Source organism: Panthera leo, chromosome A3 (genome assembly GCF_018350215.1).
Source record: "Panthera leo isolate Ple1 chromosome A3, P.leo_Ple1_pat1.1, whole genome shotgun sequence".
NCBI lineage: Eukaryota > Metazoa > Chordata > Mammalia > Carnivora > Felidae > Panthera > Panthera leo.
Genome location: NC_056681.1, coordinates 16014049 through 16031914, shown reverse-complemented (window position 1 = coordinate 16031914; position 17866 = coordinate 16014049). Strand labels below are relative to the sequence as shown.

The 17866-nt window shown below is 48.3% G+C and overlaps 1 protein-coding gene across 5 annotated transcripts in view; it reads left to right on the top strand.

The window, feature by feature from the left end:
- The window catches only part of PKIG (cAMP-dependent protein kinase inhibitor gamma), a 99044-nt gene extending 81668 nt beyond the window's left edge, over window positions 1-17376 (top strand). For 4 of the 5 annotated variants that reach the window (XM_042930887.1, XM_042930886.1, XM_042930885.1 and 1 more), the window contains exons 3-4: window positions 13103-13276; window positions 16651-17376. In XM_042930887.1, the coding sequence (XP_042786821.1) occupies window positions 13129-13276; window positions 16651-16730 (228 nt within the window). In that variant the 5' untranslated portion in view covers window positions 13103-13128 and the 3' untranslated portion in view covers window positions 16731-17376. Of the gene's footprint in view, window positions 1-13102; window positions 13277-16650 lie in introns of those variants that run through there. The other variant, XM_042930884.1, reaches the window with a different exon arrangement.
- Window positions 17377-17866: the final 490 nt, after the last annotated feature.

Sequence of the window (17866 nt, the reverse complement as noted above, 5' to 3'; positions counted from 1 at the left end):
TAATTAGTATTTACCTATGTTGTGTTTTGTGGATTCTGATCTCTACTTCTATCCAGAGGCAGGAAGAATGGAACAAGAACTTTGTTTCCCCTTCAGCTTAAGACCAGAGGACCCAGGCCTTGCTGGCACTGCATTCGGGCCTACAGTATGTCTGTGAGTGTTGTGTGATGAGTAGTGCCCTTCACTGCCCCGAGGCTCCACTCACCCCACACTAGGGAGAAGGCCCTGAAAATAGGCTTGGAAGGGAAGCATTAGAGTATCCAATTGGAAACACCTGTGAGAGGGTCACATCAAAATCAGAGCAAAATTCAGAGGCACCCTTATCCTCTCAGACCCCAGAGGGTACCAGCCACATTCGGTCTTCTTTCCCCACCAGTCCCCGTCCCCCAGCCCTGTGGCCTCCTGGTCATCTTTCTGGATACCAGGCAAGCCCGCCTCCTGCAACTCCTCCCTCTGCCTGGCACAGCTTCCCCAGGTATTTGCCTCCCTCCCTTCCTTTGGGTCTGTGCACCGGTGTCTGTGCATCCAAGGCTCCCTGTCACTCTGTAGAAAACCCCACACCTCTTGCCCCGCTTTAGTTCTCTCCTTAGTACTTTCACCACCTGACATTTATTCTGTTTGCGTGTTAGTGTGAGTCACTCCACTAGAATGTCAGCGTCATGAGGGCAGAGGGTCTGTTTTGTTCGCTGCTGAACCCTCAGTGCCCAGTGAGTGATAAATAGGAAGGAAGGGTGGAGTAACTTCCTTAAAATCAGTGCCTATAAACGACCGGCTTCCTGAGCCCCTGCTCTGCCTTATATGTCTTTTTATTACAGCTCTTACCTTCCAAGCTCTTTAAAGATTCTTAAAGTTTTTAAAGGTTTATATACAGAAGTGGTCTCTAAACTCTTTTCTCTCTCCTTACCTGTGGGGGCTCTGACACCCTCTCGTCAGTGGTAGAGACACGCCACATCCTCCTGCCTAGTGTTACTAGAATCCCTGTGGGAGGCAAGGGGCATGGCTTGAAACCATTCTCCTGGTGATCCTGGTAACCCTGGTGTATGCCCCTCACACTGGTCACCCCATCTAGACCATGCGTGAGTTCATCTCCCCACCCAGACCATGAACTTCCCTCAAGGGCATAGTGATGTCTTACTGTTCTTGTATCCATGGCATCTGGTCCCAAGCCTGGTGCACAATGAGTGATGAGTAAAATTTTGTTGAATGAATGGATGGATAAATTAATAGTATAGAAATCACATCTTGCCGCTTTTCATTCTCCACAGTAGATTTAGGGAGTGCTTTCATATAGACTTCCAGAGAGCTGGCATGGCAGTAACCTGTTAGAGACCACTCTGGCTGTCCGCTGCTGAATAACACTGCAGCCCCAGTACTTAGTGGTTCAAAATAACAGTAATAATTTATTATCATCTCTCATGGTTTCTGTGGGTCAGAAATGTGGGGACAGCTTGGCTGGGCTCTTGTGGCTTGGATCTCATGCACTTGCAGTCAGATGGTGCTGGAATAGCTAGAGGCTGCCATAGCCAGCGGCTGCTGGCTGCATCTCTCTCCATGCCCTCCCAGGATCTCTCCATGTGGGCATTTCATTGGGTTGGTTTGGGCTGCCTCAAAGTGTGGAGCCTCAAATTCCCTACATGCAGCTCAGAACTCCAAAGACAAGTGGCCCAAGAGAGAGCTAGCTGGAGGCTGTGTCTCCTTTCCTAACGTCGTCTTGGGAGTCCCACAGCATCGCTTCTATTGCATCCCATTAGTTAGGAGTAAGTCACTAAGGCCAGATCATTCAAGGGATGCAAATTAGACTCCCCTCTCGATGGGAGGAGCATCAAAGCATTTGCAGATGTGTTTCAAGACCACCACAAGGATCCCAGCTTACTCCTTCATTGCACATTTGAGACACCCACTGTCTGAGGGGGAAGAACCTTGCCCAGAGGTACCTAGCAGAGCTAGTGCTCAGCCTCTGGACCTTTGGCTGGCCTGCTTGGAAGTGATTACACTTTCCCTTACTGCCCTCCCTGCATGGTCTGACGGGGACTGCCAGTCTCTGGGAACCATTTTAGCTAAGCCCTCACCAAGTTTAGATAGTGTGTAAACAGCAGGAGGTCCGGAGAGACCCAGCCTTCCTGGTCCCCAAGCGGTAATCCAGCTGGACTGTTCTGCCTCTTTCCAGAGACCTCCACAGAAACACAGATGTTCATGGATTGAAGAGTTTATATCACTGTCTCAATCCCCAGCCCCAGCTCTCTGCAGAATTCAGAGAATCAGCCTAATACCATTGAAAAAATTCTGAAGATTTTTTCCAAATGAAAAGTTTTTTTTTAATGTTTATTTTTTAGAGACAGAGCACAAGTCGGGGAAGGGTAGAGAGCCTGGGGCACAAAGTATCCAAAGCAGGCTCTGTGATGACAACAGAGAGTCTGATGTGGGGCTTGAGCTCATGAACCATGAGATCATGACCTGAGCTGAAGTCGGACACTTAACTGTCTGAGCCACCCAGGCGCCCCTGAAAATTCTAAATAGAACTTTTCTCAAGTGTGGGAAAAGTGCATGTGGGTATATGTTTCAGCCAGCACTGTAGAATATTTTCGTGGGACTTCATTGCTTTCTTGCCTTTCCCTCAGGAATGCTTACTGTGAGGTTGGAGACTGATGGGAGAAAAGGGAACGGACAGCATTTAACAGATGCTTACTATATGCCAGGCAGGTGCTGTCATTTCTGTGTTTTGTAGCCTAATAGCACAGGCTCAATTCTACCCCACACTCAGTGAGTATACAACTTTGGGGAAGCTTCTTAACCTCTCTGCATCTCAGCTCTCTCTTCTGTAGAATAGGATTAAAAACACTTTCCACTTCACAGAGCTGTTATAAAATTAAATGACATAATGCCTGTAAGGTGCTTAGCGCACAGCCTGGCATGCACTAAGGACTGTGTAAGTGCTGGCTCTGATCATTCCTCACAACCACCTTTCAAGGCAATTGTTGTAGCCCCATCTTCCAGAAGAGGAATCTATTGGTCAGGTGAGTTGCCCAGGTATAGGGGCAGAAGCTGGTGACTCCCCAGCCCTTGCCGTGTCCACCACACTACACAAGACTCCCGGTGGCTCAGCTGTGCCTTCACGACATGCGGCAGTAGCGAGCCACAGAGGCTCTGAAAGCCTCATGCCCTGCAGGGCCCTCTGGTCAGGGTCCTAGAGCAGGAAAATGTGAAAAGACAGAGCCAGGAATCCATGTACAAGCCTCTGTAAAGAGCAGAATAACAAGAGAATATTCCAAGCAGAGAGAACAGTCTCATGAAGGCCCTGAATTCAGGAAGAACTTAGTTGCTTTGCGGAATTGAAGAGTAAATGAGTCAAAAGACAGTGGAAATGGGAAGAAAGGTCACAGGGGAGGGCAGGGCAAGATCAACGCAGGACTTTAGGGACTGGTGGCATGAGTTTAGATTTTCCCAGATGTGAAATGGAAAAGCATCAGAGGTTGAAAGAAGCAGGGGAATGACCCAATGTCTGATTTGCAAACATCACCCCAGTTGTTTGTGTAGAAAATAGACCATGGGCCAAGGGCAGAGCATTGATGCAATGAGGACACTCCACCAGGGGTACAGGTGAGGAAAGATGGAGACCAGGTGGTGACCGTGCAGAGGGGAGGAAGGCAGATCCAGGCTGAGTTTCCCAAGTAGAAATGATGGGACCTGGTGACAGATTATACATGAGTGGAAGCCGAGGAGGAATCCAGGATGCCTTCAGGTCTCCAGCTTGAGCAGCGTGGACAGATGGTGTCTTCACTGAGCTGGGGAAGGCTAGATGGGGCAGGCTTGTGGCTTCACATGTGAGGTTTGAAATGGAGTGGGATGTCCAAGGGACATGCTAAGTAGGCAGACTGGCAACTCTAGAACTCTGGAGAGTGGCCTCTGGCTATATAGGGAGTCATCAACACACACTTTTTTTTTTTTTAATTTTTCTTTTTTTTTAACGTTTATTTATTTTTGAGACAGAGAGAGACAGAGCATGAACGGGGGAGGGTCAGAGAGAGGGAGACACAGAATCTGAAACAGGCTCCAGGCTCTGAGCCGTCAGCACAGAGCCCGACGCGGGGCTCGAACCCACGGACAGTGAGATCATGACCTGAGCCGAAGTCAGACGCTTAGCCAACTGAGCCACCCAGGTGCCCCAGTGGAAAGATTTTTTTTTTTTTTTTTTTTAAAGTAGGCTTATGCCCAGTGCAGAGCCCCACGCAGGGCTCGAACTCACAACCCCGAGAGGAAGGCCTGAGCTGAGGTTAAGAGCTGGATGCTTACCCAACTGAGCCACCTAGGAACTCCCATTTTTAATTTTTTTTATGTTTGTTTATTTTTAAGAGGGAGGCAGAGTGTGAGCGGGAGGGAGAGCGAGGAGGAGACACAGAACTGGAAGCAGGCTCCAGGCTCTGAGCTGTCAGCACAGAGCCTGACACGGGGCTCGAACTCACAAACTCTGAGATCATGACCTGAGCCAAAGTCGGACACTTAACCAGTGACTAAGCCACCCAGGCGCCCCTGTCAACACACACTCTTAAGGGAAAGGGTCAAGAACTTCCAGGGACCCAACGGAGAGAGAGGAGGACCAAGCCAGATCCTGATTCTCGTCCTGGGGGGCCTGTAACATAAAAGTCCCTGACAAAGGAGGCACCTGTGTGAAAGAGGTTGCGGCATGGCCCGAGAGGTTAGGGGACACCCCTGGAAGACGGTGATCTGAGAAAAGTCCATGGGGACTAGCAACCAGGAGGTCAGTGAGGACTTTGTATGACTCAGCACCCCGCCTGTCCTTTCCTCCTCACTGAGTGGCCTCCCAAAGCCTGTGTCTCTACCACCTGCTTCTGGGGCTACATGGTTCTGCCCTCTGGGTGCAGAGGCCAAGCCTCTGCCTAACTGCCTCCAAATGAAACCTCACTGGAGGCTGCTGTTTGAGTGGGCATCAGGCATTGCCCTGGCAGGAGACTCCTCTCTAGTGACTCCCCTCTGGGTGTGCCCCTAAGGCACCTAGATAGAGCTTGGTGCCGGCCCGCCCCCTTAGTGCAGGCCTCACATGGTTAGATTGAGCTGCCTGCCCCTTCTCAGGTTCTGGGATTGTACTTACTTTGGGGCCCTGACTTTCCTGCTTGCTTCACTGCCCCTCTGGTCCTGGCTGCCTGTCACAGGGAAAAGCTGCTTCCCTCTGAGTCTGAGAAATGCCAGCTGAGTAGGCCCTGGTATTTCCATCAGGTTTCCACAGCCCTTTCTTCCCTCAGAGAAGCCTTCCAGAGCATTTTCCCCACCTCTGAGGGGGCCTCTCCCATGGGACCAAGTCTCATTCTGTGCCCTTTGCAAAAGGGTCTGCTTTCTTTTTGTATGGTCTTTGCAAATACTTTTTAAAAAAGAAAAAAAAAAAAAAAAACAGGAAATGACCTTTCTGGTATATTTGGAAAACAATTTGGAGTTGTACTGGAATCTGCCTGAGCAATGAGGACGAATAGCTGTGGACTTGGAACAGACCATGTAGCTCTTGGCAGAGCCCAGGGCCTCTTCCGTTTACAGGGCTGGGACAGTGTTAAAAACTAAAGGGAGAAGGCAGTTTCCTGTGGGGAGCTTGACAGTGCCCAGAGCAAGCACCTGCAAGAGCCCCTGACCCCAGGCCACCAAGGGTCTGGGCCTGGGAAGCTGAGTACGAGAGCCTTCCCTTCCATCCTAAGCATTCGGAGTCAGATGCCTTACAAGTGACCAGACCCCAAGAAGGCTCCCAAATCTGAAAACGAGGACGAGTGGAGGAGCAGCATCACTTTTGAGCACCTCGTAGGGCTGGAGCTGAGATGAGGAGATATTAGATGGCTGTAGACGCAGATTGTTTTCTCTGCCTGGATCACACTCTGTCCAGCTTTGCTGTAGACCTCAGCACAAGGTCACCTGCTTAAGGAGGCCTTCGCTGACCATATAACCCTTAACTAAACATCCACACACAGAGAACCCTGTTCTCTTCTTTCAATGCACTTATCACTATCTGTGATGATAAATCATTGACCTGTTCAATGTCTTTTTCTCTTATCAAATTGTAAATGTCTTTTTATTCTCCAAAATATATCCCATACCTGACACAGTGCCTGGCATATAGAAGGTGGTCAGTAAACAATGAATGAATGAATGAATGAATGAATGAATGAAGAAAGAAAAAGAGAAGGGAGGGAGGGAGGGAGAGAGAGAGAGAAATGTCATGATTGAAAGAGACGTAGGGAGCATATTTCAACCTTTGTTATATTCAGATGGGCAGAAAGGAAGATGGGGGTGTTGGAGAGAGAGAGAGAGTCAGAGAGTCAGAGTCAGTCACCCTATGGCACAGAGATTGAGCCAGACCTTTGGCCACTGTTCTGTTGCAGGGTTGCACACCCTTTGCTCCTTCTGCCTTGGAATCTAGAACATCTTCTATTATTTACTCATTCATCAAATATTCATATATCAGTATACATGCCAGCCAGAGCCACCACTTGTGTGGAACTAACATTCACTTCACCACCTTCAGCACCATAAAGAACAAAAGAAGGAAGTGTAAGTTTTTGGCCTTCTGTGCACCATTAAACATAGTAAAAACAAAGAAGTTGAATGAAAATGTCAAAAAGACAGTTTTACTGGTAAGACACCCAGTGAAAACAGGCCATACTAATGACTTATTAATTGTGTGCCTCTTACATTGCACATAACTTATCAGACCCTACACACGCCATCTCATTCAGTCCTCACAACAGCCCCCTGATCAGCAGGGTGTTACTGTTATCCCCACACTGCTGAGGAAGAAATTGGAGTCCAGAGAGGTGAAGGGAGATGTCCAAGGTCTCTGAGCTAGTGAATAGGGACTCCGGGCGGCATGTTTGTCCTAGATGCCATCTATTACACCACACACGCCCCTGGGAGATTTGCAGTGTCGCTAGGGCTCCCGAAAGGGGGGAGTGGTGTGGGAGAAAGAGCTCTGGGCCAGGAGTTAGGACCCCCTAGATGCAAGAACTTTAGGCAAGTCATTTTTTCTTTCTGAACCTCCGTTTCCCCAGCTATTAATGAGAGGCTTGTCTAGATGAGCTCTGGGATCCCCTTCAGTTTGATTATTCCACAAATGGTTTTGAGAGAAGTGGAAAAATTAATTAAGATAGATCTCTAACTCATACATTTGAGTAAATAAATTCCAGATCAAGCAAAGATTTAAATGTGAAAAAGTCATGAATGTGTAAGAAATAAACAAGGGAGAATTCTTTGCTAATCTCAGAGTGGGGAAGACATTTCTGTATGTGATGCAGAATCTAGAAACTATAAAATAAAATATGGATCAGTTTGACTACATGAATAGAGAAAAATGTGTGCATGTGAAGAAATGCCAAAAATAAAGCCATAGAACAAATGACAAGTAAAAATTACTTATAATTTCTCTTAAGGCAAAAAGATTAATTTCCTTAATGTATAATGAACTCCTGCAAATCAATAAGAAAAAGGGCTACAATCCAATAGAAAAATGGGCACAGGATTTAAGTAAACAGTGTACAGAAAAGGAAATAGACATGGAATGATGGTCAGGTTCACTCACAGGAACAGTACAAGCTAAAACAGCCAACTACTGTTTCACCTTTCAGACTGAGGAAAAAAAGACAAAAAGACAAGTGTTGATAGGAATATGTTGAAACCAAGTGTTCCTCATACATGCCCAATGAGAGTTAACCTCTGTGGAGGCAGATTTGGCAGTGTCTATTACCCTACCCAAATCACAGATCCTTTAATGAATATGGCAGTTCTACTTTTATGGAAGCCAGGGGCGCCTGGCTGGCTCAGTTGGTGGCGTGTGGGACTCTTGATCTCGGGGTTGTGGGTTCAAGCCCCAAGTTGGGTGTAGAGATTACTTTAAAACAAACAACAACAACAACAAAAAACCCAAAGTCCATCAAGAGGGAAGTAATCAGTCTACAACAATGAGACAACAGAATACCATACTGTCAATGAAGAAAGTTTTAGCTATATAAAGATTTTGGGTTTGTCTCTTGTGTTTTTTTGATGTAATCAGTGCTGTGGTTTCAGGTCCTCTGCCCATTTTTAATTGGATTACTTGTGTTTTTTTGTGTTGAGTTGTAGAAGTTATTTATGTGTTGTGGATATTACCCCCTTATCAGATATATCATTTGCAAATACCTTCTCCCATTCAGGTCTGTCTTTTCATTTTGTTGATGGTTTCTTTCACTGTGCACAAAAATTTTTATTTTGATATAGTTCCAATAGTTTATTTTTGTTTTTTGTTTCCCTTGCCTTAGGAGATATCTTTAGAAAAATATTGCAAGGCCAAAGAGATTACTGCCTGTTTTCTTGTAGGGGTTTCATGGTTTTATGTGTCACATATTTAGGTCTTTAATCCATTTTGAGTTTATTTTGGTGTATGGTATAAGAAAGTGGCCCAGTTTTCCTAGCGCAACTTCTTGAAGAGACTGTCTTTTCCCCGTTGTTTATTCTTGCCTCCTTTGTCATAGATTAATTGGCCATATAAGCATGGGTTTATTTCTGGGCTCTTCATTCTGTTCCATTGATCTAGGTATCTGTTTTTGTACAAAGACCATGCTGCTTTGATACTACAGCTTTGTAGTCTATCTTGAAATCTGGGGTTGTGATACCTCCAGCTATATTCTTCTTTCTCAAGATTGCTTTGCCTGTTTGGGGTCTTTTGTTTGTTCGTATAAATTCTAGTATTATTTAGTATTCAGTATTATTTTAGTTCTGTGAAAAATGCTGTTGGTATTTTGACAGGGATTACATCGAATCTGTAGATGGCTTTAGGTGGTCTGAGACATTTTAACAATGTTCTTCCAATTCATGATCATGAAATATCTTTCTATTTGTGTCATCTTCAGTTACTTTCATCAGTATTTTCTAATTTTCAGAGTACAGGTCTTTCACCTCCTTGGTTAATAAGTATATTCCTAGTAATTTATTCTTTTTGGTGCATGTCCTTTTTTTTGAGTTTTATACTACATGCATACGTATTCAAGAAGGAAATAATTTAAAAATAAAGTGAATGTTTTCACTATGAAAAATACAAAAATTTTAATTGTAATTTAAATATGTGATATATTTTTTATTTAACAGTTGTGAGCATTTTCCCATGTCTTCTAAAAATATTCACAAACATTTTAATGCCTGAAGTGTATTTCATTTAGCTATAAATTAAACATTTGTATAATTGTATATATTTCTCTGTTGTCCATATATGAGCTCATTTTAGTGTCTTAGTTTTTGACTATTATAAATACCATAATGAACATCTTTGTATATCTGCATTTACAACTTGGATTTTTTTCTTAGAACAGTTATGAGCTTAGCTGCTCAAGGATATGAAAAAAGTTGGTTTCTTTTTTTTTTAAGTTTACTTATTTTTAAGAGAGACAGAGAGAGCGTGCATGCATAAGAAGGGCAGAGAGAGAGAATCCCAAGCAGGCGCTGTCAAGTGCAGAGTCCTTCTCGAGGCTCTGTCTCACGAACAGTGAGATCATGACCTGAGCCGAATTAAGAGTCAGACACTTAACCGACTGAGCCACCCAGGCACCCAAAACTTGAGGTTTCTTGATGCATCTTATCAAATCACTCTCCAGAGACGTTCTGGTGGTTTATACTGTGACAGGCAGTCTGATAATGACCATTTTCTGACGTAGTTCCCAACTCTAAGGATTCATTTCCCCGTTGCTGTTGACTGTAAGCAGCAGAGAGCAAGAATTCAAGTGTTGAAGAAAAATGAAATTGTGTACTTGTGCTGTGGCGCAGGGGGCTCCCCAGACTAAACCCTACAATCGCTTTGGAATCCCTGTTACTCAAGGGAACGAGGAGGGGACAGGGGTAGCCGGAGCATGTTGGCTGGGTTGGTGTTTTCCAGGATTGGGCTTTGCACTTGGCACACTTCCCTGAACCAGGAGGACCAGCTCCCTGCACAGGGCAGCTTGTAAGGTCAGCCAGGCAAGGGCAGGAGTCAAAGCCCCAGGGTGTCTATTCCATCAGGAGGCTGGCCTTTTAGATGTAGCTTGTAACTCCATCCCACAGTGGTATCAGATTCTAGAGGTATCGGACAAGAACGTTACATCAGTCTCCAGTGGACTGAGGCCTTTCCCAGCAGCCCTGCGGAGTCACTTTATCATCCCCACCAATTGGCTAAGAGAGATGGAGGGACAATAGACAGGTAGATACAAACTTGAGAAATATTTATTGAGCACATACTCTTTGCCAGGCACTGTTTGAGAATCTAAAGATGAAGCACAGAGCATGTTGGCCCAGCTGCCAAGATTAGGCCTTTGGGTCTGGTGTGGTGAAATCTCCTGGAGCTTTTCTAGTTGGAGAAAAGCTAAGGACACAGAGCTTGGGGAGATGGTGTGGCCTGCCCAGGGTCTGTCCCTTCCCCTCGGATGTGGCTGTAACATGGAGGATGGGCTTTGGGTCTAAGATATTTCTGAGTCATGGTTATGAACTCACCTCACTGACCTCAGAGGGCTATTGTGGCAATTTAGTAAGTGAGGTAGGGAAAGCACAGAACGACTTGGCAAGTGTCACCTTTATTATTATTGTTTAGAATTGTCATAAATTTTAGTGTTATTACTGTTGTTGCAACAGGCCGTTCCCCTGTTCTGAAGCTTTGAGCCATTTCCCAAGAGAGAGAGTGCAGGAGTGAAATTTCTGTGACCTGCAGAAGGAACCACTTCTGGGGCTTCAGAGAGTTCGTTGTGTTGTTTTGTTTTTTTACTGACAAGACCAAGCACTGGGGCAACTTCTTTCTCTCAAGGCAACCAAAAAAAAAAAAAAAAAAAAAAAAAAAAAATAGCCTGAGCACACCCTCTGCTGGAGCTTGGGAGGATTGCCTTAGACAGGATCCGGCCCTGCCTTTATTTTACAGATGGGGGAACAGAGGTCTGGAGAGGAGCTGAGCATTCTGAGTGCCCCCGCTGTATTCTTTAGTGGTCTCTTCTGAGCTCGGTGTTGTGGGGAGACATTGGGGCCAGCCCTCCACACCAGTAGCCCACCCTTTCACACATGCACACTCCCCTTCGGCACTTCCCAAGCCCACCCCAGGCACCTTCTGCCAATGTCAGTTACCTAAGGAAAGCATCACACGGTAACTTGGGCTGATAAGAACTTCTGCAATTACAAAAATACAGTCTTAGAAGTTCCCCTTAGTTACAAAGAACCACACTTGATAAGGTGGTTTTTTTCCTTGTATTTGCTCTTACAGAAGCAAGTTTTGTTCTGTAAGAACAAAAGTTCTTAAGTTCTTAAGTTCTGTTGCTCCTACAGAAACTAGTTTCTATGTTAGGTGTTATTTTGCAGTTAACAGTTTATCTCAGAAACCTTGCCATATCAGTACAAGTTCATCTGGTATGATTTGATTGCCTTCAGAAACTCAGAGGTGTTCAGTGAGAGATATTCATGTCCCCCTAGCAGATGAACATTTTAATACAATAGCAATACTGATTGTTGACAAGGGTGCAGATAAATGGACAAGCTTATAGTGCTGTGCGTGGGAATATAAATAGTAGTACAGAATTTATAAGGTTTTTTTTCCCTTCATCTTTTATTGTCCTAAATACCTATGCTATTCACAAAGGCAACTTGGAAATGTGTCTAAACAATGTGGCTTAAACATCATCTCACCCTTCCTTTTAACCCAGCAATTCTACTTCTAGAAATGCATTCTAAGGAAATAACTAGAACTAGACACAGATTTACATAAAGACCACAGAAAATTGGAAATACCTCCATGTTCATTTCTAGAGGACTGATCAAATCTTGGTACATCCAAGTACACATGTACAAAACTCACCTAGAGAGAACCTTAAATGATATGTTCTAGAGTGTTCTACAGTGTAGGCTATAAAATACAATACATGGTATGATCTCCCAATTTTTAAAAATATATGTGGCTCTTTTTTATGTATGTGGTCTCTTCTCGTTCTAGGCTGTATTATCAACGACCAGAGCTCTTAATCATAGTAACTCCTAATTTCCTGTCTTTCTTCCCCATGCCACCCCCTATCCCTCTTCTGAGTTCTAGCCCCGTACCTCCATTGACCTACTGTATGTCTCCCCTTTGAGGGCTCACAGGCCTCTCCAATTTGGTGTGGTCAAACAGAACTCAGCCTTCACCCCACCATCATGCCCCAAAATATTCCTTCTGTGCTGTTCATCTCAGTCAACCACATTTTCGTCTGCTTACTCATGTCAGAAAGCTCACTTCCCCACCATTCAGACACCGGGTCCTATTGATTTAGCCTCCAAATTACATCTAGAATCTGCACCACCACCTCCTGCCTCCACTGACCATCCTCTCACACCTGACCTTCTGCAGGAGCCCTCAACTTGCCCACTTCTGGGCCCTGCTCAACCCAGATGTCAGAGTCATCTTTGAAAATGCAGATCTGAGCTTTTGTGACCTGGCCAAAACTCTTGAGTCGTCAGGTTGCAGAGGTGATCTGGCCCCTGCCCAGCTCAGCAGCATCCTTGGTGTCACTGCCCCTCGCCCAGCATCCATGAGTCTGTGGCTCTTTTGGTTCTTCCGTTCCACCAAACCCATCCCTCCCCTGAGCCTTCACACGTGCTCTTCCCCTCAACTCCTTATCTCGATAACACCCGTTCTTCCCTGGAGCTCATCTAAACCGTCACTTCCTGATCCCCAGCCTTGGTCAGACCCTGGTAGTCACTCCAGCACCCTGCCTTCTCCCTGGAAGCCCTGAGCACCCAGACAGTTCCTCGGGTGATTTAGGCAATTTGCTGTGGCCCCCAGCAGGCTGTAGGCTCCCGGAGGGCAGGGACTGTGGCTGACTTGTTCATGGCTTCATCTGCAGCATCTAGCCAGTGCTAGATATTTATCAGTAACTTTAGAGGAAAGACAAGGGATGTTCTTTCAACTGGCGATAGTGGTTTTCTGGGTGTGAAACTTTGGGTGATTTATTTTGTTCTTCATACTTTTCTGTGCTGTTTTCAATGATTAAGGCAGAAACTGTCATTTTGTCGAAAGACATCCGTGCTAGGGACCGGAGCAGAGTCTTCCCTGCAGGATGGACCCGGCCTCACCTTTGTGCTCCTGCCCCTTTGCCCACAGGCCTGAAGAGCGATGCGACAGGCGTGATGGAGGTCGAGTCCTCCTACTCGGACTTCATCTCCTGTGACCGGACAGGCCGTCGGAACGCGGTCCCTGACATCCAGGGGGACTCTGAGGCTGTGAGCGTGAGGAAGCTGGCTGGAGACATGGGCGAGCTGACACTCGAGGGGGCAGGTCAGAACCCACGGGTCTTTAGCATTCCTACACTTCTGGGCTCCAGGGCTGTCCTCCAAGTCATAGACCGCCCACTCCAAATCAGTCCCAGGTGGCATCTCAGGCCCTGAGGACTCTCTGGCCAGGAACCTGGGGCTCCTCCCTTTCCTCGCTGCCCTCCATCCACAGGGCCTGTCAGTTCTCCCAGACTCAGCCCAGGTCCTTCGGCTTCCCTCCAGCCCCACAGCCTCCCTGCACCACTCCCTGCCGGCCAGTTGCCAGCAAGACAGTAAGACTCACTCAGACCATCCTGTCTCCTCCTGCCTCTGCCAAGCCCATCATCACAGGGCCCTGCCGTGGGGCCAGACCCTACCCTGCCCTGCCTCTGGGTTCTCATCGGGGGCCCCTCTCCCTTCACCTTCTGTCCTCCAGCCATACCCACCATTAGTCTGTTTCCGTCAGGGTGCCGGCCTGCCCTTTCCAGAGCCTTCTGTGTCAGTTTCCTCTACTAGAACCTTCCCATTCAGTCCTGGGGTTGCCATCTCCCTGCTCAGGCTGTACTCAGAGGCACCTGCCCAGTCACTGACCTTCGTCACTCTGACAAGGTTTCATGTGTTTAAATGTGAGCTTCAGGAGAGCAGGGGCCTTCTCTTCTGCTGGCGCATAGCAGGTGCCTGGGAACTACAGGCTTCATGAATGAATGGGGGAGATAGCAAGCCAGCCGCAACCCCCACAGTGCCTGGGGCCACCCTTCTTTCAGCCCTGGGACCTTCCTCTAGACAGCCTTCTCTGACCCTCCTGCACTGGGTAGAGCCCTCTCCTCCCTGTCCCCAGAGTTCCACGGAGGCGGTGTCTGTACCACATCACCTCGTACAGCAAACTGCAACTGTAGGGCTCCGTGGGTCTCCCACAGAGCTGTCCTGGAGGCCCACCATCTTACTTTCCTCCATGTAGCCTTCAGTCCAGAGCGCTTGGTGCTTGTTGGCCAGAAGTGACCATGGAGTACGGAGCAGACTGTGGGCACATGGACTCACCCCTCTCCTGTAACAGATGGCCCTACAGGCCCAAGAAGCTGGGCGGCTTGCTCAAGGTCACCAGCAAGTTAACACTGTTAGAACGGCAACCTGCCCAAGGAAGCACACCCCATACCTCCCCCAACCTCCCCCCCGCCTTTCCTGTGGCCACGCTCCTCACAGCTCACCTCAGTCTGTGCCTCGGAGCCAGAGGAAAGCACGTCTATTTCTCAACAGCCCCTGATCGTCCTTAACATGCTGCTCCCTGGGCCTGGTTCCTCCTGCCCTCCCCTCACCTGCCTCACCTTGCTTGCTCTTAGAGACCCAGACTGCTCTACTGAGCAGCCTTCCCTGACAGCCTCAAGCCAGAGGTGACACCTCTGCTCCCAGCCACCTCCATAACCCCACTTAGCACAGCGCCCCTCCTCTCCCACCTGGATCTTTGTCTCGCGTACGTGCTACATGGTGGCATATTGGCATATTGCTCACAGCTTCTGCATCCTTATGCTCAGCTCTAGTGAACGGTTTTCTGTCTCCTTCTACCTCAGTAGTAGTAAGCACTCATCCATGGACACAGGCCCTTCTCATACCTGTTTCCTCTAATTTGGAATCCTTGAAGTGTCTGGGTCCTCTGGGTCTAGGACATTTGCCTGCCAGGGTGACGGACATTTGAAAAGGGGACCTGAGGAAGGAACAGTGTTCAGTGCAAGGAAATGAAGCAGTCGTGCTGGAGTGTAGGCCAGCCTGGCTGACGAACCTTCCAGTAGGCCCTGCAATGAGCCGTTTCCACAGGCAGGCCTGGGGAGCTGTGCTCAGTCCCCCGGACTCACTGAGGGAGTGGGCCTACAAAGATTCTGACCAGCAGGCCCGGCTTAGAATCTGTTTGCTTAAAACAGCCCAGGAGACAGATGCCCAGCTGGACGGAAGGGGAAGTATGGCCTTGGCCTGTCCTGGAGGCCCAACCGCCGGCCTTCCCAAGTCTGTGGCCTGTTGGTGTTTGTTAACGCTCCCTAAGCATATCGTACACAAGCCTTTGCCTTTCCTGCCTTATGTGGGGAGGATGTTTCCCTACTTTGCCTAATGATAAGAGACAAGACATGAAGAAAGGAATACACTGCCCAGCAGTTTCTGACCATGAAAAATTCTGACCAGTTTCAAATTGTGCCCTGAAACTGACCCCAAGGGAGTCCCAAGAATACTGGTTGGTGAAGAAAGTGCTTGAGAACCTTCTCCCCAAGAGAGAGCTGGGACTGGCACAGAGGAAGTGTTGGCGAAGACATTCCCATGTGCCGGGTGACCACCTTTGGCCCTACGCCTTGGTCACACACGGGTGAAGGTGTCCCCATCCTCACTTTAAACAAATTGCCTGAGGTCCCACAGCAAGGAAACAGAGCAGAGATTACTAGGGAATCCAACGAGAATGTTCCTGCTGGCGAGGGCAGGAAGCTCAGGGTCAAATTGGGTATCAGAACCTGGGAAATTTGCCCGAAGTGCAGACTGGTCTGTCAGGCTTCTGGAGGGCCAGAAGGACCCTCTGGGCCCAAGCTTTTGTTACAGGACCACCCAGGATAGGGGCGGTGGTGGGGATGGGCACCAGACATCCACGTTCTGGCTGCACCACTGGCTACCACCACCTTCTCAGACTGCTACGCAGGTGGGATGAAGCAGTGCCGAGGACAGCCAGCCTTCATAAACCCTGGAGAGTGCTGCTTTGTGGCCGAAAAAATTCAGTGGGAAAGACATTGGCTCTCTCCACTGCTTATCTCTAGCAAATCAGTTCATGTCTTCGAGCCTGCTTTTCCCATCTGTATCATGACTCTAATCATAATCCCCAGGCTGTGTGGATGCTCCAGCCTCAGGAGCTCAGGACAGGGTGGGGTGGTTCTCCTTGGTCAGTGGAGGGATTGGTCTAAGGATGCAAAGACAGAGGCAGAGGCCCTATTGGGAGGTGGGGCTGGTCTGGTAAGGACACAGCACAGTGAAATGGCCACACCCTGGTACTCCCCTGAGCTAGCCTGTTCCCTGCCCCTTCTCTGTCTTATGAGAACAACTACCACTCACTGAGCACCCATTCTGTGCCGGGACTTCACATTTGCCCCCTCCTTTTGGAGAACCTTCACAGACAGCCTGATCCTCAACTGAGGCTTGTAGCAGTCGTCCATGAGCCTGGCCTTTCATTGACCTTAATTATACTAGTAACACCGCCTGCATTTTCTTCGCAAACGTTGTTAGAGGCCAAGCTAAAGGTCTTTTTGGCCATGGCCACCCTTGATCCAGCTCCTGTCCTGCGCCCCAGGGCTCACCCACTGTTCCGACTTCAGCTGCATCCTTCCAGGCCTTCTGTGCTTTACGTTTGTGTATATGCTCCTTTTCTCTCTTCAGAAGGACAGACAGAGGCGGGCACCCCAGACAAGGAAGCTAGCAAGCAGCCTGAGAGCAACGATGGGACCACCTCGTCTTGAGTCTGACCTTGCCCATGGAAGGTGGAAGAGAGACCTGCTGTCCCCACCTGGACAGGGAGCCCTGGCATTGGCCTGGCAGCCCCTTCTCTGAGCCCCTGTACCAGGCAAGCCAGGCCAGAGTGAAAAGGCACCCCCGGAGGCCGCCGTGGCCCCTACCCTGGAAAAACCCTCCCCCTGCACCCTCAGGCTCCACTCGCCCACCACCTCCTCACCGTGCCCGGGCACACTCTCAAGACCCTGTAGCTGCGGGGCATTATTTATTCAGCGGGCACCTGGGTGAGCAGCACCCCAAGAACACGCCTCCATAGGTGGTCTGGGCGGCAACCACGGCCCAGCTCTGCCCCGCCTTCTCCAAGCCCAACCTTCTGGGTCAAGACCTTCGTATCCCTTTTTTTAAAAAACACTTTTAAACTTTTTAAAAACTATAAACCTCTTTTCAGCAGAGAGGAAGGGAGTTTTTTTTTTTTTTTTGGAAGGCACTGTAAGCGGAACTGACCATCTGTGCAGCTCCACGTCCCCTCGTGGAGCTTCACGGATCCATTTCTAGGGAAGGGGTTTTGTGCTCACAACTGATCAACTCTTTGCCCTTTCTACCAACATAAGTGGCACCTAGGACCCAAGAAATAAATGCTGATGATTTGTGTGACTGGTTTAAGATTATTTCTCCTTTAAGCAGCGAAAGCAGGGGTGGGCCAGGTTTCCCCAAGTTAGTTGGGATCTGTCACTGCCCCGGGTTTCCATGGAAGGGCATACCTGAGAAGATGCTGGTATTCCACAGAGGCTGGCACCCTCCTTGGCCTGGTGCCTGATGAATCTTCTTCCATCTGTCCCTCTTGCTTACCCCAGTCCACAGCTCACCCCCATGGGCAGGCCCAGCCCTTAAAACCTACAGTGAGAGGGGGCTCAGAGGTAGCATTTAAGCACATAACTCTTCAAGAGAAGCCTGGTTTCTTCTTGAGGGAAGGCAGGCTATGGTTCCCTCTTTGCCCCCCCCCCCCCCAGCATCAGAAGCTCCAGCTTCTCCTTTGCAGCCCCCTCCAGGGTCCCAGGGTCCTGCTGCTGAGCAGGCTGCCCGAGTCCGGGAACCCACAGCCTCCTTCTGTTCTCACTCCACCCAAGACCACAGCGCTGCACAA